The sequence below is a fragment of the Gadus macrocephalus genome, chromosome 6 (assembly GCF_031168955.1).
Source record: "Gadus macrocephalus chromosome 6, ASM3116895v1".
Lineage (NCBI taxonomy): Eukaryota > Metazoa > Chordata > Actinopteri > Gadiformes > Gadidae > Gadus > Gadus macrocephalus.
In genome coordinates this window covers 5407688-5430154 of record NC_082387.1, presented here as the reverse complement: position 1 = coordinate 5430154, position 22467 = coordinate 5407688, and the positions used below count along the sequence as shown (strand labels likewise).

Genomic DNA, 22467 nt, shown 5'->3' with positions numbered 1-22467 from the left:
AGTGCAGAGAAAGCGAACAAGCCAAAAGCTGAAAAGAAGGAGAGAGAGGGGTGGGAAATGGGTGGAGCAAAGGACAGGGCCACATGCAGAGAGAGGGAGAGAGAGAAAGGGAGAGAGAGAGAGAGGGGGAGAGAGAGAGAGCGAGAGAGAGAGATACAGAGAGAGAGGCAGACAGAGAGAGAGAGAGAGAGAGAGAGAGAGAGAGAGAGAGAAAGAGGGAGAGAGCTAGGGAGAGAGGGAGAAGGAGGGAGAGAGAGAGAGGGAGAGAAAGATGGAGAGAGAGCGAGAGAACGAAGTGACAACCTCAAATTAAATCCCCATCATGTCAGGGTGGACCAGAATTCAATAGTGTTTATTGGCAGCCCCTAGCCTGAGGGAAATTACATTCTGAGACAGCGCAAGGCATGGATGCCCACACACACACACACACACACACACACACACACACACACACACACACACACACACACACACACACACACACATACACAAACACCTTCATGCTTGTGCACAAAAAACAGATTGTGCATTGAAGTGCACACACTCAAACTTCACAAATGTATCTGAGAATCCCTGTAAAATGAGCAAGGCATTGAACTGATGGAGGTGTGTGTCAGTGATTAAACCATTTGCATTCATATTTTTGGGTAGATATTGACATGTGTGAGGTGTGTGTCTTCCAAACATTCTTCCTTACAATACTGCAAGCAACAAAACATTTGTCCTAACAAGTATAGGATATATATATACATATTCAAACATGTGAGTATGCACACACACACACACACACACACACACACACACACACACATACACACACACAAACCAACATACATTGATTGAAAAGGTAACAAACGTACCAATCAATCACACTGCACTGATCACCCTAATGCATATAAAAACACACTTTCAAACACACACACACACACACACACACACACACACACACACACACACACACACACACACACACACACACACACATCGTGTGTATAGGGATGTATTGGCTGTATAATGTGTGTCCCTAGGCTAATATGTGTGCTTCAGCTGGCTTTGTGCTAGCCTGCGCCGCGGTTGTGGCAGCAGCAGCAGCTGCTTGGGCGGCAGCCCGCTTTAATAGAAAGCTGTTTAACAGCTTTATGCAGAACACATGTCGAGGCTATTACTGCTGATGTGTGTTGGATGCAGATACAATTTAAATGCCTAACAATCTGCCATTTACCCCCCATCTCTCTCTCCCCTCTCCCTCTCTCACCCTCACTCTATCTCCCTCTCCCCTGCTCACTCTCTCTCTCTCTCTCTCTCTTCTCTCTCTCTCTCTCTCTCTCTCTCTCTCTCTCTCTCTCTCTCTCTCTCTCCTCTCCCCTCCCCTCTCTATCTCCACTGCTCTGGCATTCTCTCTTTCTCGCTGTTTTTATCTCTGCATCTTTAATAAATCCCTCTGCTTCCTCTCATGCTTCACTACCCAATCCCTCCTACTTTCTGCTTTTATCTCTCTGTATCTCTTCCATCTATCTCTCTTATCTATCTCTCTTTCTCCTTCTATATTTATCCACTCTCTCCTTCTTTAATAAATCCCTCTGCTCCCACTGTTTCACTCTCTCATGCCCCACTACCCTATCTCTCCCACTTTTTTACATCTCTTACAACCCTTTCATACCTCTCTCTCTCTCTCTCTCTCTCTGTTTCTCTGTCTCTCCCCTCTCTCTCTGCCTGTCCCTCTATGTCTCTCTGCCTAGGAGTCTGCTGAGAAGGCTCTGAGCTGTTCGTTGGATGATCTGAAAGCTTCATTCTACTGTGATCTGTGTGACAAGCAGTACCTCAGACACCAGGAGTTCGACAATCACATCAACTCCTACGATCACGCACACAAGCAGGTACATGAATCAACTGCATGTACACACACACAGATACACACACATACACACACACACACAAACACACACACACACACAAACACACATACATACACACACACACACACACACACACACACACACACACACACACACACACACACACACACACACACACACACGTCACAAACACACACACACACACACACACTGTGGTGGCCCAGCCGCTGAGCAGTGCCCCACATGGCCACGTGGTGGCCACAAAGGCAGGCAAAGGCAGCCAAGGGGTGTGGTTCTGGATGGGAGGTACTACTCAGCTTACCCAGCACAGGTGCGCTGAGTTAGCCCTGCAATCAGAGGGCCTTTTTAACTCCACCAGAACAGGCTGAAGACAGACTGGCTGGAGGAGCGTGTGGAGACCAGAGACACGTTAGGCCAGTCTCGTGGTAAGAGGCCTGTGGCCAACCCTCTTGATCACTCCAAACCTAATTAATGAAGTAACGTTCAAGTGGACCGAAGAGCTGTTTTGTCGGTGTGTGTGAATTGTGTCGTGCTGAAACCCGACAGAAGGCCTGCAGCGGAAGAGGAACCCCAACGACTCCAACAGGAAACCCAAGCCGAGCTAGGGCGAAGAGGTCAGTGGCAGGGACCACAGACCCCACTAACCTTGGTCTATCGTTCTCTCTCTCCCTCTGGCCCCACCCCAGGAAGAGCCAGAAAGGGCACCCTGACGACAGCCGCCAACCCGGTGAAGATTTGAGTTGCCTTTTGCCCCCTCCCTTTTCCCCCTGCACCTTTTTTATAAATAAATTACATAAGTTGATTTCACCGCAACCCCCGCTTCTGCCTGTTCTATTCTAATTGGTGATCCCACTGTTGTACCTCAGAGACCAGGCGCCCACAACACACACACACACACAGTCACACACATTGGTTTGCATATGTAAGTTGTTCTATAATTAGCAGTTTGAATCTCCCCTAGTATTTCCTGTGACTTTGTTACATTTTTACTCTGGTTTTCTGTCTTTTCAGTTAAAAGCAAATTAAAGTAATTTGAAGGCAGGCTGAGAACACGGCACATATACATATTCATGGTCACAAATTCACACACGAATATCGAAGTAAAACAGAAATCCTGACTTTGATTGACTCATTTGCAATCACAAAAGACAAAAAATTCTTAGTTCTGCTTTTCTTTTAACCATCAAGCAGAAAATGAAGACGAAATTGGCGCAAAGGAACAGTTTGGACAGAGACGGCATTACCAGAAACCATAGCCCTATTAGCTTTATTTGAGCCCTTTTCAGATTTTGATTAATCTTAGCTCAAGATTACTTTATCTCTTTTCATTATCACATTTTTGTTATCCATCGATAGTGATTGCATTTTGGGACTATTTCCTACTGTGCAGCTAATACAGACGTATTGTTTATTTGCTCTTTCAATTACACCGGCCCCAGTCTGATAGCAATTGCACTCCTTATATTTCTGGAAAGGCAATCTGCTGCGGTGTTAATGTTAAATCACTGAGTTTAGAGTTGTATCTACTCAATGGCTCCGGGCTAAGGGGTTCCTGGACCTGGTAAGCCCTTGAATTCCTGTGAATATGATTCATTGGGATGAAGGTTGGTAGGTTGGTACGATTTGTTTCATGAACATCCATTTGGTTGCGTGTTCTCTGAATTTGTTATTATGTTTCATGATGTTGCACAATATATAATTAAGCCCAAAATGAATTTGTAATTGGTACAAATGAGTTTGATCACGTGGGCTTTCATCAGCTCCTTCCAACAAACTCCCCTTCCAACGGCCCCCATAGTGCAGCAGCAGATCCAGCTATTTTTCATACCTGGAGTGTTATTGTATTCTTCCGGCTTGGACAAGTTGAGGGCAGCAGACTATTAGGAGACAAGGCAGTGGTCCTCCTCTGTGTGCTGCTTTCAGCTCCGCTTGCCTTTTACAAACTCAAAGCTTTGCTGAAGGCGTAATCTCCTCGAGCTGTCTCTGGCAATGCCGACACACACCCAAACAAACACACACACACACACACACACACACACACACTAGGGCATAAACTCAACACTATCTCTCAATTACACACACAGATGCAAAGATGGCTCCAGAAAATACACTAAACTGTATACACATCCATGGAAAAACGTGTCTCTCGGCTGAGCCAAGCTGTCTCCCGTGTCGTGCCACCCACACAATGCAACACGAAACACACATTAAATAAGACCGTTCCCTCACTGACATTGTTCCTGGAAAATGAATTGGAGCAACTGTGGGCCAATGTTAGTGCTTTGTTTTAGCCAGAGGCGCCACATGAAACAAACTGCACTGAGCGCTGAGCACTGACAGTAGCCGCTGGCACTTTAAAACATACTCACACATGCATGCAAGCACACACACACACATACACACACGCTCACACACACATACACACACGCTCACACACACAAATACACACACACACACACGCATGCACACACACACATGCACAGACAAACACACACACACACACACTTGCACACGCATACGCACACACACACATGCCCACACACACGGCCAGCACCTAGCAGAGCACAGATGAAAGGGTAGCTGGAGGAGGCCTCCCTGCGAGGGGGGATCGGCTGTAGAGAGAATAGAGGCTGATTGCCTCTGCTCGCCCGTCTCCTTCCTTATCTTCCAGTCAGCCATCATGACTGAATGCAGGGGCTCATCAGCAATACTGCTGATTACACAAATTCACAATAACCAAAATCCCAAAATAAAAGCACAATCAGTCCTTCCGTGTGGCCTCTCTCTCTCCCTCTCTATCTCTCTCTCCCTCTCTCTCTCCCTCTCTCTCTCTCTCTCTCTCTCTCTCTTTCTCTCTCCCCCTCTATCTCTCTCTCTCTCTCTCTCCCTCTCTCTCTCTCTCTCAAAGACACCTTGCTCCTCTTAATAAGACATCAGTGTTCATTCCCGAGCTCTTGTGAATACCACTCAGGAGGGCCTGTGGTGCTCGTCCCTTCCCGTCCAGCCCTCCTCCTACATCTGAAGGAATATTGATCACAGGTCTGCCAGAGACACCAAGCTTCACAGCCCAGTCCCAGATGTGTAATGTCAGAGGCCAAGAGCAATATGGCTTCCTGCTGATGACCTGACATCATTGGTAAAAGCACCGTCTTTCAAGTCTGCAGAGGAGGAAAACCTACCTGGGAGGGAAGGGGAGTTCATTGTTGGAGTGAAATCTTTTGTCTGTTCCTAATATGTCTGCTAATTGGCCTTGAGTACAGTGTTTGGATGTGTTTATCAGTGTGTGTGTGTGTGTGTGTGTGTGTGTGTGTGTGTGTGTGTGTGTGTGTGTGTGTGTGTGTGTGTGTGTATGTGTGTGGGTCTGTGTGGGTGTCCTACATTGTTTTGATGAGCAGATGTGCAGCAGGCCCCAGGTTTGTGGTTGGTATTTATTCAAGTTCAAACTGACCAATTCCACAACACTGATCTCACTTTATAAGGTAAAATAGGGCATCTCCCAGACTCTCTCTCCCCCTCTTCGAATGGTCCCTTTCTTGGTACTGTCAGCACCATGGACAGCTACCACTATTCAATGAAGTCGTCTTTAGTCCAAGATAGTTCATTATTTATGACTCTCTACTCGAGCATGAATAATGTTTCCACAAAAATGGGCATGTTATCAAAGCCCTCTCAGATCTTCTAACAGTATGCTAATAGATACAAATGCACATTGGGAAGGCACATGCCAGCACACTGAGGTGCACGAGAGACTGTGCGCCAGCACGTGTTTGAAACACAAGGCATAAGGATATACCTCAGAATATTCACATACTCACCATTACTCATTTTCCACTAGGGTGTTAGGCATCCAACAATAACGTAAAGAGACACTCGCATGTGTAAGACTCAGCAGAGATTAGCTTGATGAGTGTCGACCATGCGAGAGAGAGAGAGAGAGAGAGAGAGAGAGAGAGAGAGAGAGAGAGACAGAGACAGAGACAGAGACAGAGACAGAGACAGAGACTGACAGACAGACAGACAGACAGACAGACAGACAGACAGACAGACAGACAGACAGACAGACAGACAGACAGACAGACAGACAGACAGACAGACAGACAGACAGACAGAATAAAAATACATTCAATTTCAATGAGGATAATCTGCTGTGTTGTTTGTGTGTGTGTGTGTGTTTGTGTTTTTGTGTGTGTACATTTGTGTTGTGGGCCATGTGTGTATGTTTGTGTGTGTGTCTGTTTGTGTGCATTTGTATTGGGTGTCCTTCATAGCCACTTTTGTCACTATATTGCAATTATTTACACCCATATACTGTTTATATATATTATATATATACTATAAATATAGAGACGTGTGTGAATATATATATATATACTAAAGTTTTCGCTTGTGCGTTGCGCATGTTTTGTTGGCGGAGCCGTTAAATGTCTTACCTGTACGTGTGAGTGTGTGTGTACGTGTGTGTGTGTGTGTGTGTGTGTGTGTGTGTGTGTGTGTGTGTGCGAGCGCGTTTGTGTGCGCTTCCGTGTGTGTCGCTGCCGTTGTGTTGACGTGCGGTGTGTCCGCGTGCTTGTGTGTGCGTGTAGTGTGTGCGCATGTGTGTGCGTTTCTGTGTACCGGTATGTTCGTGCGCATGTGCTTGCTTGCGGTGTATATATGCCTTTGCGCTTGGCACATGCGCACTTGAGTAATTTTGAGTAACTGGTGCGACAGGCCTGCTATTATACGTATTAGGGCTGTTAAATTTAGCGCGATAATAACGCGTTAACACAATCTTATTTTAATTTGATTGATACAAATGTACACATTAGTAGTAACTGTTGGTTTACAATTGTACAAAGTAACTGCGTGTTCAATTACAATTCCAAAATCTGTTGTGTTCCATGAATGTCGAGTGGATTTAAAATATAATTTAAAAAATGTGATTAATCGTGAGTTAACTCACCAATACTATGCGATTTATTGCGATAATCTTTTTTGAGCGTTTGACAGCCATAATATATATATATATATATATTTATATATATATATATATATACATACACATGTTAGAATATAACCAAATAAGAGATTCCGAGGAGACTTCCTTTCCAGAAATACATTCATTATAGATTGTTCCGCTTGATCTACCGGGAAAGTTTGAGAGAGCAAAGGACAGGCTGTGCACATCCCTGCCAGCCGTGCACAAGCATCTAATGCTGCTATTCACATACATAGGAAGCACCTGCCACACATGGATGGAGCAGGGTTTAAAGGATCTGTCCCAACCCTGCGAATACGACGCACAGGACAAGGGACCCAAGCCCCCGTCCGCTAAACCTTCTGTTCTTAGCTACTAGAATAGGGTCGTCCAGTCAAATGAAACCTGTCTATGGCAGTGCTGAGGCCGTAAGGCTGCAGAAAACCACCCACTGCCTATTCCCAACATGCAGCTGGTGACCTCCTCCCCAAATCGGTCATAATCCGGTTCAATTAAGCCTTGTTCATGGCGTTATAACGTACCAGCCTATTTGCGTTAAAACGCAAATAGAATTGATGAATGAATGGGCCCTGTTGATCGCATCGAAGCTTAGAAGTGGAAGTGGGTGTTTTAGATCCAACATATTCGCTTTGCAAAAATAAAAAAATAGCTTGTTGAAAAAGCACCGATTTCTTTCATATTTGTCCTTTTCTAAAGACTGGACATTGGGAACTATATATAATATATATGTGCACTGTATATATATATATATATATATATATAATAGAGTTTTCGCACGTGCATTGCGCTCGCTCAACCTCTAGTTGTAATTAAACCCATAGCAATAATGTGAAAACCCCAGTCGATAATTGCAAAAAGAAAAAAATAGCTTGTTGAAAAAGCACCGATTTCTTTCAGATTTGCCTTTTTCTAAAGACTGGACATTGGAAAACATTTCAGACTCCCATATCGCTGATATTGCTATTCAGCCTGTTTTTTTCCTAATATCAAGGACATTATGAGGCACTTGGAAAATATGTGTGAAACATCCAATGTAAAAACAAGAATAATCAAACATAGATCGATTATAAATCGATTATTACTCAATGAGCTAAATAGATTAAAGGGCAAAAACGAGGGAATAGTGAACGTCAAACTGTTTTCATCCTCATGGTTATAATGTGTGTGTTCCATCATCTTTACGAAACTCAAGATACAGCTTGAGAATAAGCTAATGTTCGTCAGTCTAATGTCTAAATCGGCCCACTATTTTACAAGCAACAGCAAAGTATTTCAGCACACCACTGGCAAATAACAGAAAACAAAAGAAATACAAATAATAAAATATAACCGCAAGCGGGGATTAACGGGGTCCGAGCAAAATTAAAAGTCAAGAACACACTAATGGAAGATATATAAATATAACATATAATTATCATATTTAAGGAAAGATGTTCCACTTATAAACCTTAGCTGCAGCCTCATTCACATAAAAAAATGTCAAAATGTCTATTGATAAGCACACAACATCCAGAAACCTCAAAGCACACATTTCTCAAGTGAATTAAGGGCTTTCTTCAAAGCATATACCAGAAAAATCTTTTAAATTCTGGGGAAGTTAAACATTTGTAGTCAAGAACACTAACGGAAGAAATATGAATATGACAGAGTTAATTATGAAGGAAAAATGGTTAACGAAGAAGTTCCCCTTAATGCCATACAGTGACTTGGCAGTCAGATTCTTGGAAACTAATGAGCCGGAATGTTGATTGCCTGATGAATTTCTAGTGCTCTTCAATGTTGTGTTTCTTAAATTAGTGGCAATGACAGAATGTCATGTTCAGGTTCAGCATGCTCTAATCAGGATTCGAACTGTCAACCAAAGGATCACCAGAACACGGCATTTTCCCGGTGAGCCACTGACATTCCTGAACTACAAGAAGCCTCATTCACGAGGTGAAAATGTCGATTTGTGGTTGACACATTTCACAAGAGAATTAAGGACTCTCTTAAAAGAGTACACATCTGAAAATTTGCACTGTTAATGGTATCCACGTAACGATAGCCGTATGGTAGTTATACAATAACAAAATGGTCATATAGGCAAAATGGGTTGAGACTGTGGACGTTTGGCTTTTCTATGAAATTGTGGGAAAAGTAAACATTTTTAGAGCAGAAGACCAGGGTGAAAAAGATGCATCTGATTTTAGAGATTAATATGATGAAAGAATTTTGATTCCCGGTCAATCTCGTAAGGAGAAATAAGGCTAGTTCACTTTTTTTTTTAAATAGCACCACCTTTGGGTGCAGTACCACAATTTGGGTGCATTAATAGTGGGGGGTATTGGTATCCACCTATTAATAGTCATACGTTTTTTTTATACAATGACAAAAAGGTCATATAAGAAAAACGGGCTAACTGCTCCAACTTTATTGGCCAATATTTCTCAAATGGAACTATTAAGTAAAACTAATTCTGTTAGATGATTTTTGTGAGGTTTTGTCTAATTATTATCTGTGGCGATTTTGGTGAATGTTTGATTATTTTTGTAGCCTGTCAATCTTTTTATCATGTTTAGCTTTAATATGAAATTGTGGGAAAAGTATACATTTTTAGTGCATGATTTTATAAATGCGTCTGATTCTAGAGATTAATATTATGAAAGAATTTTGGGTCCAGGTCAATCTGGTGAGGAGAAATAAGCCTAATTCATGATTTTTTACAATAGCGCCACCTTTGGGTGCAGTACCACAAATGTGGGTTTATGGGTAGTGGGGGTTATTGGTAAGCATACCTGAAAATGTCAAGAGTTTTCGACTTACGGTAGAGGCTGCAGTATGACTTTTACAGAATTTGAGGAAAAAAAAACGTTACAGAAACAATAGGGGCCAACACATCCCGTGGGCTGTGATGGGAGCAGGGTTGGGGGTGTCACGACGTAGTCGCCCCCACGCGGGGCCCATCCAAGCTCTGGTCGCCTGCTAGTCACACTCTCACCATCTCAGCCCTTGCAGAGGGGATTAACATCTCTGAAAAGGAAGGGAGAGAGAGGAGAGAGAGAGAGGAGAAGGAGGAGAGAGAGAGGGAGGTGAGAGTGAGAGGAGAGAGAGAGAGAGAGAGAGAGAGAGAGAGAGAGAGAGAGAGAGAGAGAGAGAGAGAGAGAGAGAGAGAGAGAGAGAGAGAGAGAGAGAGAGAGAGAGAGAGAGAGAAACAGACATGCAATCAGAGACACAGAGACCCAAGCAATACAGACGTTCGCCTTCTTTACTGATACATCCTCAAACAATACAAACGTACACTCAAGATCAATAAGGCTCAATACACACTCAAACAACTGAACAAACACAAACACAAACAAATTCTGGGAAAATTGGAAAAACCTAAACAAAACCAAACCCAACAAACCAGTTATACAAGATGGAGACATTTGGATCAATCCCTTCAAAAACCTATACAGCAACATCCCTATAAAATCAGATTCTGAGCAAAATCAAATTACAGAAAACTTAAACAAATTAGAATTGGCCATCAAAGACTCTTTAGATCTATTTATCACTGAAAAACAAGTGGAAGAAAAATTAAACAACCTTAAGCCAAAAAAATCCAACGGAATTGAAGGCATCCTAAAAAGTCAAATTGGATTCATACAGAATCACCGCACATCAGATCATGTTTACACCCTACACACCCTGGTAAACAAATATGTAAACCAAAACAAAAACAAAATATTAGCTTGTTTCATTGATTTCAAAAAAGCATTAGACTCAATTTGGCACATTGGATTACTTTACAAACTTCTTCAAAGCGGTGTAGGGGGTAAAGCATATGACATTATAAAATCAATGTACACAAACAACATGTGCGGCATCAAGATTGGACACAAGCAAACAGATTTTATTTCTCAGGAGCGGGGAGTGAGACAAGGCTGCTGTCTTATCACCTGCACTGTTTAACATTTACATAAATGAGCTGGCCTCCATTCTGGAACAGTCCACAGTGCCTGGTCTCACTTTCCACAACACCGAGATCAAATTCCTGCTGATTGATGATTTAATCCTGTTAAGTCCCACAAAAGAAGCACTTCAACAGAGTCTAGACCTACTAGACCGTTACTGTCAGACCTGGGCCCTGGCTGTTAACATTAAGGCCCCGTTCACACAAAGCCGATTTCATGGCGAAACCGCAAAGGTCTTGTACGGTTCGGCCTACCGTACACACAAAGCCGGCGAATCCGCTGACCGAAACCGCAAACTTCTGAAACCATTTCGTTTTGGATTCGTGTGTACGCCTGAAACCGACTGAAACCACAAACCATGACGTCATCGCCCCACCCCTCGACCTCCTAGCCAATGGCGGAGTCTCAGAAATCACATGCGAGCATGCGCATAAGGGCAGCCTTTATGCGCATGCTCGCCTCTTCTTCTTATTTCATTTCTTCTGGATTTCTGTACCAGAAGCAGCGCCCCTCATGGGCCTGGAATGTGTACTACAGCGTTTCTACAGATCTACCCGGGTTCGCTTGGCTTCGTCTTTACGGAGATACTTCGAAACCGGATAGATCGAAACCGTAACGGTTTTGCCCGTTTCGGCTTCGTGGTAACGGGGCCTAAGAAAACAAAATCCATGATGTCTGGGAAGACCCAGATGTCTGGGAAACACATTGCACTTCACAATAGAACACATGAAATAGAAAACTGTTTAGAATATAATTATTTAGACCTGAAAATAAGTTCCACTGGAATCTCAATCCAGCAGTCAAAGAACTGAGAGAGAAAGCACGCAGGGCTTTTTATACAATCAAAAGACAAATTTACATTCAGATACCAATTCTAATTTGGTTCAAACTACTTCAAGCAATTATTGAACCCATCCTGCTCCATGGAAGTGAAGTGTGGGGCCCACAAACAAACAAACTTTTTGACCAATGGGAAAAAAATCCAATTGAAATTGCAAACAACTTTTGTAAAAGCATTCTCCAGGTATACAGGACAACCACTAACAACGCCTGCAGAGCTCAATTAGGCCAGTATCCCCTGCTATTAAAAATCCAAAAACGATCAACTATATATTGGCTACATCTAAGACAAAATGACCCCCACTCCTTCCAGCACAAAGCCCTGCAAAGCCAAGAGATGAACAGGAGTCCCCTCACTCAGCTGGTCCTCCTGAGGCTCCGACCACAGACAGGTTCCCCCTCTGCTCTGCCTCAGGACAAGTCGGAGAACATATCAATTGGACTCAACCAAATTATAACACATCAGAAACAATCCTACCTCACCCATTGGAACACTAAAACACACACACAGAGCAAAATGCAGTGTTATCTCGCCCTAAATAGACAGTACACTGTGGCCCCCTGCCTGACCACAGTGACTGATGTTAGAGGGCCCTATTTTAATGGTCTGAAACGCAAGTGAGAAACGCCAAACGCAAGTAGTTTTGTGGGCGGTTCTATAGCGATGTCGCTAGTTCACCGGCGGATAAATTACTTGCGCCCTACGCAAATCTAAAAAGGGTTGGTCTGAAGTAGCCTAATTACCCGTAGGTGTGGTTTGGGCGTAACGTGCAATAAACCAATGAGAGTGCCATCTCCCATCCCCTTCAAGAGCCATGAGCGAATTTCAATCTGACGAGTTGAAATTTTGACAGAATGTTTGCAGTCTCCGATGAGACAGAAGCATGACCACATGAATTTTTTACTTCAAATGGCTCAGTTTATGGCCAAATAATATGACCTAATTCACACATGGAATAGCATTTTCTTCCACAACTTCAGAAATACTGAGTCCTCAAATAAATTTTGGCGAAGAAAACTTAACACACATATGATATGCGGTAACTGTGTGTCTATTTAATAATATACGCAATACATTAACAAATGTCATTTCTTACCAGTATTGTATGCATTATCGCTATCGACTTGTGTTCCTAATATGCATGTGTTCCCACATTAATATACATTGCCATGGACTGTATTACTCACTCGCGGTAAAACAATGTTTTCTCACGATCAAATACTCATGAACCCTAAAAGTTATGGGCTTGTACACGATGTCTGTGTCTGTGTTTGCTGTACTGCGTTTGCAGATGCATTGATTTAAAAGTACAACTTATTACTGCTGTATCAGCTGTTCTTTCCCAAATAATTTACCAAGAATGTGTGGCTAGTTGAGAGAAGCAAAGTGTATGCGCGAGGTGCACAAGCAACATTATGCAATTCCCAAATAATTTACCAAGAATGTGTGGCTAGGTAGATGAGAGAAGCAAAGTGTATGCGCGAGGTGCACAAGCAACAAGGCGGAATTGTTTTCTGAAACTGCAAAATAGCACCAGGGAACGTTTGCGCCAGAACAAGCCTCCTCCTTTCGCCGAACCGCCCCTTGGGGCGCAAGATCATTCCCTAATTGACCGACGCGTGGCGTTGGTGGGAAAAGAACGCTCTGCGCCAGTTGCAAACTGTAAACGATACATGCGTCAGTGTAGAAAGTCAATTGCGCTGGAAGCAAGATAGAGTGATGTTAACAAAGTACAGACTGAGCGCTCACAGCCTGGCCATAGAAACAGGCTGACTTGAGAAATCATGGCTGCCCAAAGAGGAGCGGCTGTGCCAGCAGTGTGAAGAAGCTGCTGTAGAGACCGAGCAGCACTTCCTCCTCCACTACCGCAAATTCAAAAATGTCCACAAAATATATTTTAGCAAATTAGGCCAAAAACACCCACATTTTATAAATGTCTAAAAATATTAATGGGAGAAAGAAAAGAGAGCTCCGTCCTCGCAGGACAGTTTATTTCAGCTTGCCACAACATGAGAGGATGACATTCTACACCAGGCCTCACTGTTTTATTTTGTTTTATTTTAATGATTATTCGTAAATTTTAATGTGTTTTATGTAGCTTCTCTTTATATACATTTAATTTAATTATAATATTACCATTATTTCTATATGTACATATGTACATCTGTATGTTATGTTATATTGTTATAGGTTGTTATATGTACATATTGTTCTGACGTTGTTATATGTACATATTGTTCTGACTATTGGTTTACCACAATAGTCATGCCAATAAAGCTTTTTTGAATTTGAATTGAGAGAGAGAGAGAGAGAGAGAGAGAGAGAGAGAGAGAGAGAGAGAGAGAGAGAGAGAGAGAGAGAGAGAGAGAGACGAGAGAGAGAAAGAGAGAAAGAGAGAGAAAGAGAGAGAGAGGGAGAGAGGGAGAGGGAGAGGGAGAGAGGAGAGAGAGGGAGAGAGAAAGACGCGAGAGTTATATAGAGAAGAAGGAGAGAGTGAAAGAGACGAGAGATTTATATAGAGAAGAGGGAGAGAGTGAAAGAGAGGAGGGAGACGAGGGAAGAGAGAGGATAGAGAGAAAAGGGGTAGAGGCAAGAATCATTGTTTGAATAATCTATAGCATCTACAGGCAGATGGTACACACATACATACACAAACACACACACACACACGGCCAAATGCACACACATGTACTGAACAGACACACACAGTAAAGACCGTTTGACTACTGTAAACATTCGTAAACACACTTTAACATGCTGTTGAAGTGTCTATGAACTTTGTTCAATGTACAAGCAATGCACATGAATTTAAACATAGAGTTCTATATTCAAGCAAACTCCCTCTCCTATATGAATCTGAATCTGCTCTTTCCTGGTTCACATCCTACTTGACGAACCGCACCTATCAAGTGACATGGAATGGCTCCTTGTCCAAACCTTGCACGCTTGAAACTGGTGTCCCTCAAGGCTCTGTACTGGGGCCTCTTCTGTTCTCCCTCTATACCAGGTCTCTGGGCTCGGTAATTGCATCACACGGCTTTTCATATCACTGCTATGCTGACGACACTCAGCTATTTCTCTCTTTCCCCTCATCTGATAAAACCCTGATTGCAACACGCATATCGGAATGTCTGGCGGACGTCAGCACCTGGACAACTGCCCATCACCTGAGGCTTAACCTCAACAAAACCGAGCTCCTCCTAATCCCAGGGAAAGACTGCCCACAAATGGACTTACTGGTCACCGTCGAGAACATCACTGTATCTTCCTCTCCAACTGCCAGAAAACTCGGTGTGGTAGTGGACAATCAATTATCCTGCACTGCAAACATCACTGCGGTCGCCCGATCCTGCAGATTTGCACTTTACAACATCCGCAGAATCCGGCCCTTCCTCACAAGGGAAGCAGCTCAGCTTCTAGTCCAATCACTGGTCATCTCCCGCCTCGACTACTGCAACACACTCCTGGCTGGACTTCCTGCCTCTGCGATTAAACCTTTGCAGCGCATCCAGAATGCGGCAGAGCGCCTCGTGTTCAACCTACCGAAGTTCTCCCATGTGACCCCCCTCTTCCGGGACCTCCACTGGCTCCCTGTAGTAGCTTGCATCAAATTTAAGACGATGGTACTGGCATACAAGGCAGTCGATGGAACTGCCCCTGCCTACCTCCAAGCATTGCTAAAGCCACACACCCCAGCTCGATCCCTCCGCTCAACTACCAGCTGGACATCTGGAACCGCCATCGCTAAGAGCTAGCAAAGGCCGTTCAGCAAAGTCACAACTTTTCTCGGTTTTGGGACCTCAGTGGTGGAACGAGCTCCCTGCCACTCTCAGGACCGCAGAGTCGCTCACTATCTTCCGAAAAAGACTCAAGACTCACCTGTTCAGAGTCCACCTCGACTCTGCATAGCCACCCTCCCCCTTCTGGCCACCATTGTACACTGTATTGTATTGCATTGTATTATAGTACTTAACTGTGTAGCAACTGCAGTAGCTGCTATCATGGCTGTAACACGGGGAATTGATTAGCCTAGCGATTGTGGTACTTGCACTTGGTTCTATGAACATCCTTTCTGTACCGACAGCGATATATTGATGCACTTCTTATGACAAATGTACTTATTGTAAGTCGCTTTGGATAAAAGCGTCTGCTAAATGCCCTAAATGTAAAAATGTAAACGTAAATATGAGTCAATTTCAGTGCTTTGGTGCACAACGATGTGCATTCACACATGTCAGTGAGTTCAAATGACAATATCATCAGATGAAAGCATGTTTTATTTGTCCAACCAAGCTCTGACTGTCACTCATCACATGATGATGACGATGGTTTACTCTACACCCTTTAGCTGTGTTCTGTCACTCATCACATGATGATGACGATGGTTCACTCTAAACCTGTGTAGCTCTGACTGTCACTCATCACATGATGATGACGATGGTTCACTCTAAACCTGTGTAGCTCTGACTGTCACTCATCACATGATGATGACGATGGCTCACTCTAAACCTGTGTAGCTCTGACTGTCACTCATCACATGATGATGACGATGGCTCACTCTAAACCTGTGTAGATCTGACTGTCACTCATCACATGATGATGACGATGGCTCACTCTAAACCTCTGTAGCTCTGACTGTCACTCATCACATGATGATGACGATGAGACCCCTCCCCTTTTTCTGGCCGACCAGAGCCAGAATTTGAAACAGCCATTCCCACAGTGACATGGCTGTTCATGCATGTCAAAGCTAAGGAATCTGGTGAAAGTTAATCTCTCTCTATTCCTCTCTGTTCCTCTCGACTCTCAATACCTTCCTCACCATTGCATCATGCTTTCCCCTTGTTTATTATTTTTTCTCATTTTCCTTTCCCACACTCCTTGCTTTTATCTTTTCATTCGCTCTAACCTTCATCCGTCTTCATCCATTTCTCTCCGCCTCTATCTCTCTCCCTGTCGCTCCCTAAATCTCTCTCTCTGTGTCTCTGTGTCTCTCGCCCTCTCCCTCCTGTTCAGAGACTAAAGGAGCTCAAGCACAGGGAGTTTGCTCGTAACGTGGCCTCTAAATCATGGAAGGACCAGCGCAAACAAGAGAGGGCCCTGAGACGCCTGCACAAGCTCGCACAGCTGCAGCAGGACAGCCAGGGGTGAGTGTGTGTGTGTGTGTGTGTGTGTGTGTGTGTGTGTGTGTGTGTGTGGGGAGGGGTATATTTTCAGTGTGTTTTTGTAATGAAACCAAAGGCAAAAGTCCAGAGAGGTTAAAGTGTGTCACATCCAGTTACTGTTGGCGAGCTTGATGGATGTGTGCGTACACATGAGAGCACTTGGCTGGCCTAAGTAGGCCACAGGTGAGGTAAATATACCATGGAGATGCTGACACACTTGGTGCAGGCACTTTGTGTTCTTCACTTCTTTAAAAAAAAATAAAAATAAAAGGAATGTTTTACATAGGGGAAAATAAAAGTGAAACCATAGCATTAACTACAAAATTCCCTATTATTCCAAACACCTAAAGCAATCAAAACAATTGACATAAAAACTAAACACTTCGTGAAGTTCCTTGCAATTATGAGCAATGAAGCATGTTTGCTTATAATGACGGGATTATACGAGTTGAGAGTCGCATCGTTATGAACAACAATTTCACGCTTTGATTTTAATACCCATTGGCATTCCGTATTACCTGTTTGCTGTACAGCTTTAGACTAAACTTGTCATTATCAACACTAATGAACGATTACAAGCTGTTAACATTTCATGTCCCCTGACAGAAATAAGCTAAATGGGAAGGCTGTTGAAGTGAATTTATCTAAACGTTTTTCTGCTGCAGAGTCCCAGAGCAGAGCTGTGAACCCAGAGGTCCAGCCAGGGACAGAGAGGGCGAACAGAGGCACTGGCCTGAGTCCTCAAGGCCCCCCCAGAGGCCCACCCTTCACCGCCCTAGCGCCTACCCGGGCGCTACAGAGAGGGCGGGCGGGTTGCTGATCTCTGTGTGCCGATCTCCACCTTCTCCACCCAAAGCTGCTTGTTCTGCTGATCCTCAGCACCACCTCCCCACCGCCCATTCCCAGCATGCAGCAGTGGACCTGAGCGACCCACATTGGACCCCCAGCATCCCAGCTCTTGGGTGGGATAACACGCTCCCCTATCCGGGTCTGACCCCGCAAGCGCCCCGGACCGGGCCCAGGCTGGGGGTCTCCTTCTGCTTCTCCCGCAGAGGACCCCGGCTGGAGCCCTCCGCCTCCGTCTTCTCCGACCTTGAGGAGGACGAGAGAGAACGAAGAGAACAAAAGAGGGACAGAAGAAAGGGAATAATGGAGGATATAGACGAGGAGATCAGGGCAAGAGGGGAGAGGGAATGGCAGACACACGGGGCAGCTCTGGGGTCTCAGCCCAGCTCTGAGGATCTGGGGCCCAAAGACACCAAGCCAATGAGTGGCGTTGAGCCGCTTAGAGACCGGCCCAGAGGGAGGGGAGACACTGAAGAGGAGACTTTCATTCCCACTGTACCACTTCAACATCAGGCATGCGGGAGGAATCGTACTCACTCCTCACCTGCACAGATCCAGGCAGGATTCATAAGGACCATCCATCCCGATGGGCCGGTGTTCAGCCCAACCCCCCCTGACCCTCCAACTAGAGAAACACAGGGCCAGCTGGAGAGCCAGTATGTCTGTGTGCGGAGCAAAGACGGCATCACCAGTTTGCGATGGCCTATTAGTTTACTGAAATACACCACGCATGAACCTTGCCTTGCTTACAGCTGCAACCTGCTATGTCCCAACCTCTGCCGACCCAGCCCGCAACCGGCCCCAACCCCAAGGAGTCCGGAGCATCCCAACACAAATCAGAGATCAGGCCTCTTGTTGGAGTCTACAGGTCCCTCCAGCAGCCCAGCCATCCTCACAGAAGAGACACACTTCTATCTAGCACAGACGAGAAGCCAGAAGCCAAGAGCAAAAGGCAGGTGTGTGGCGGCAGAGCCCGGCGTGGACCCAGCCCACCTGCTCCTGCAGACCGCGCCGCATTCATCATCAGATAGGGACCTCGCCGGGGAGGGGGAGCCTAGCGCCCGCTGGGAGAAGACTGAGGGAGAAGCCTACCATCTATTCGACTCCCCTCCCAGTGACAGCTCTGACACAAACTCCCACAATCCTCCAGGAGACAGATTAGGGGGTGTGAGTGGGATCAGGGGTAGAGCTGCCTCAGTCCTGAGCTGTAAATTACAGTCTGTCAGCCGACCCGGTGCGTCGAGCAACAGCTCGTCCAGGTGTGCATGTGGCAGCAAGGTGGCGTGCGCGTGTGCCAGAAAGCAACAGAACGCCTCCGAGGGTGTCTCAGGAACGTCACGAAAAAGGGGAAACGACAGTGTGATGAAAGGCACGCCTGGAAAGAGAGGTGAGAGGGAGAAATGTTCAAACAAGCGACGAGCAGCGAGGTGCAGGATGAGGAGCGTCGTCACCACGGTCCCCACCGCGGCGGGCGGGGAGCGGGAGGGAGGCGAGGCAGGGGGGCGGCAGAGGAAGAGCAGGAGGAGGAGGATGGAGAGGCAGACAGAGGGAAGGAAGAGGAGAAGGAGAGTATACAAAGCAGGGAGCAGCTGTCTTCTAGGAAGATGTGAGGCTGAACCAGTATCTGTCACTGTCAGGAGCAGGGGGCCCCATAGGAGCCACTACACAGAGTCCCAGTCACAACCCGACAGGGTGCAGGCGGGCCACTGCAGAGCGCACTCCCTGCCCAACAGATACCCAGCAGGCAGGGAGGCCCAGCGAGGGAGGGAGGGGGAGGGAGATGTGCTGGAGTCTTTCCCCTGGCGTTCTCACTTGTCCCCTCAGCCATTCTCACCGGGATGCACTACTAAATTGTTTGGGGATAGGGGTCACCATGGCAACCATGGGAGTTTCATCGACTGCCATTTCCATGACAATAGCTGTGATAGCGGGCCAGCAGGGAAGAGAACGCTTCTCTGCGGGGAGAATAAATATTTTTATAGTCGCTGGAAGAGTGTGAAGTGCTGCCGGTTGTCAGCTGAGACAGGGGGCTGGAGGAACAGAGGAGCACATGGAAGGATCAGAGCGAGACACAGGCTGGGACAGTGGGGGGCGGGCCAGAGAGTTTCAGGGGGGGTGGGGGTGGGGGGGGCTACTAGCGGAGCGGCAGATTGGGATATCGCAGGCCACTTTAGCCCAAATGCAGGAGGGTGGAGCAGCAGACTGAGCAGGTGCTTCCGTCCAGAAATGGCGGACTGGGACCGGGGCAGCCTTGACAGCTGGACCTGGGGCAGCAGCGACAGCTGGGAGGACCGGGGGACCTACAGGTCGACGCCGGGGTCCAAGGACCACAGGGACAGTCCGGCCTTTGTGTGGAGGCTGTCCGACAGCCCTCAACACCTCTCCAGTAGCCCAGAGTGGTGGGCCGGCACGCAGGCCACCAGATGCCACAGCTCTCGAAGTCCCAGCAGCACCAGCGTGTCGGAGCTGAGCGGTGACTGCAGCAGGAGCACTACCCGGTCCAGAGTCAGCCTGCCTCAGTGGGAGGTTGGATCCTCCTTCGATGGTCTCTACGCTGGGGTTGAGAAACACTCCCCTCTGAGTGAAAAGCTGAGTGGCTCCTCCTCCTCAAACGCCGGCTACCATCCCAACGCACGGGTCGACACAGCCTCGCCGGCCTCCCTGATCCTGCCAAGTGCAAACACACAGCCCCGGTGTGCAAGCGGTAGCGCTGATCATCTGTCCCGGCCAATGCAGCCTAACTCTGAGCCTGACCATCACCCCCAACCCTTTGCCCCTGGCCCAACCAACACCTCGGAGAAAAGCCCTCCAGAGAGCGCCCCTCCACTGAGGCCAGCCAGGACATGGCTCCTCCCTCTGATAGGGAAGCTCCCTGCTATTCAGAGGATAGCCAGGAAGAGAAAGGGTTTAGAAGGGACGAGTCAGCAGGCCGAGGCAGAGGAGAAAAACATAGTGAACGAGAAAGACTTTACAACACTTGCTAATCATAATCATTGCACAAAGAACGGTACTGTTTCAAGCTGTTGCAGTGCGGCTCCTCTCAGAATGGACAAACAGACAGCTCAGCCCATCAGCTTCAGCGCTGAGGAAATGGACAAGTACCGTTTCCTTCAAGAGCAGGCTAGAGAGCACATGCAGAAGGTTCTGGCCCAGAACCTGGAAAGGGGAACCATGCAGCACAGAGACGCAGACCAGGGGATCTACATGCATGTGTCACAGCTGAAGACCTATGAACTGGAAGGACATCACACGCTCCTGTCACACTTGCAGCCCCACGGACACCACAGCCACACACAGACAGAAGCACAGCACGCCCTTTCTATAACCCCTCCTCCCATGCCCACATTCATGCCTCCACAGGAGCCCTACGCCCAGCCCATGCAGGTCGGACCCCCGAACCAGCCCTCTCTGCCTCTGTCTGCACTCCGACACATCATCCTACAGCACAGAGCCTCCTCATCACCTTCATCATCCTCCATCTCCCATGGCCTCGCTCCGCACCCAGCCACGCTCTGCCACCAAAGCCAGCGCCACCTGCTCCATCTACACCCCTCCCTGCCGCACCACTCCCAGCTCTCCCCGCTCTTTCCTCTCTCCGTCTCCAGCCTGTTCCCCTCCGTGCTGCTCAACCACCAGCCTCCTCCACCACCCCCTCTACTCCTTCCCCGCATCCCGGCCTTTCACTTCGCCCCCCTGGCCTCCGCCCTGCCCCCAATGGCCCTCCACCCACTGAGCACACAGCTCTTCCTGGACAAAGCCTGGCCGCTGAGGCTCCGGCAGAAGGCCTTATGAATTCTCTGCAGACTGGCAGCCGTGTCAGTGCCTCGTCTCCCCCGGCGACGGCTGCTTAGAGGGAGCAGGAGTCTCTGGCACAATGTAACGGCTGCCATCTGAACCGAGACAGGACAGATGGGGATGTGTCAGGGATTGGGCTTTCTATCAGGCACACAGCCACAGATATACATCCAACTAGTGACTCGTTTTCAGATTACCATTTCTTCTTCATTTAGCCTTCCTGCCCGTGCTGGAGCAGACAAGACAGCGTGAAATCACTCTTTGATCCGTAAGGCGTTTCCATGGCTCTCCAGTCAGAGCAGGAATGGAAGGGACTGCACACCTGCTAGTTCGGTTAGTCTCACTTTCCTCTGAACGCCAGATAGAGCAAATGCCTTTTGAAGTATATTTCACGCTGAGGAGAGAAAAGCAAGTAAAGAGATAACAATATGCTGGTCTCCTCTCATCTCCATATTATGGAGGGTATGTAGGTTAGAGCCAGGCCAAAGATCAGGGGACTGGGGGCATCACATAGACACATTACCATGATGTGTGTGTGTGTGTGTGTGTGTGTGTGTGTGTGTGTGTGTGTGTGTGTGTGTGGTTGTATTTAAGTCCCATTCTCCTTCCATGCACACACACACACACACACACACACACACACACACACACACACACACACACACACACACACACACACACACACACAAACAAACAAACAAACAAACAAACAAACAAACAAACAAACAAACAAACATATACAAACACACATACATACACAGCCAAACGCGACACAAACACGCACACACACACACACACGTTTGCCCATTAAAGGGCTATGGAAGGTCAAATATATAACTATTTTCATTTAGCTACCAACCAACCCAGAACTGGACTGTTGTCTTCTTTGTAAATATTCACACTGTAAGGGAATATAATAGTTGTCAAAAATAACCATTAAAAAAGCATTTTAAGGTGTTGGCGTAGTTGTGCAATGTTTATTGGATCGAGTGTTTCTGAATTTAATCTTAACAAGCACCGATAAAGAACA

At 46.4% G+C, this 22467-nt stretch overlaps 1 protein-coding gene across 1 annotated transcript in view; it reads left to right on the top strand.

The window, feature by feature from the left end:
• Positions 1-22181, top strand: part of LOC132459075 (G patch domain-containing protein 8-like) — an 88430-nt gene extending 66249 nt beyond the window's left edge. The window contains exons 2-4 of the mRNA XM_060053453.1: positions 1740-1877; positions 16648-16778; positions 17462-22181. Of these exons, the coding sequence (XP_059909436.1) occupies positions 1740-1877; positions 16648-16778; positions 17462-21434 (4242 nt within the window). The 3' untranslated portion in view covers positions 21435-22181. The remainder of the gene's footprint in view (positions 1-1739; positions 1878-16647; positions 16779-17461) is intronic.
• The last annotated feature ends 286 nt before the right edge of the window (positions 22182-22467 follow it).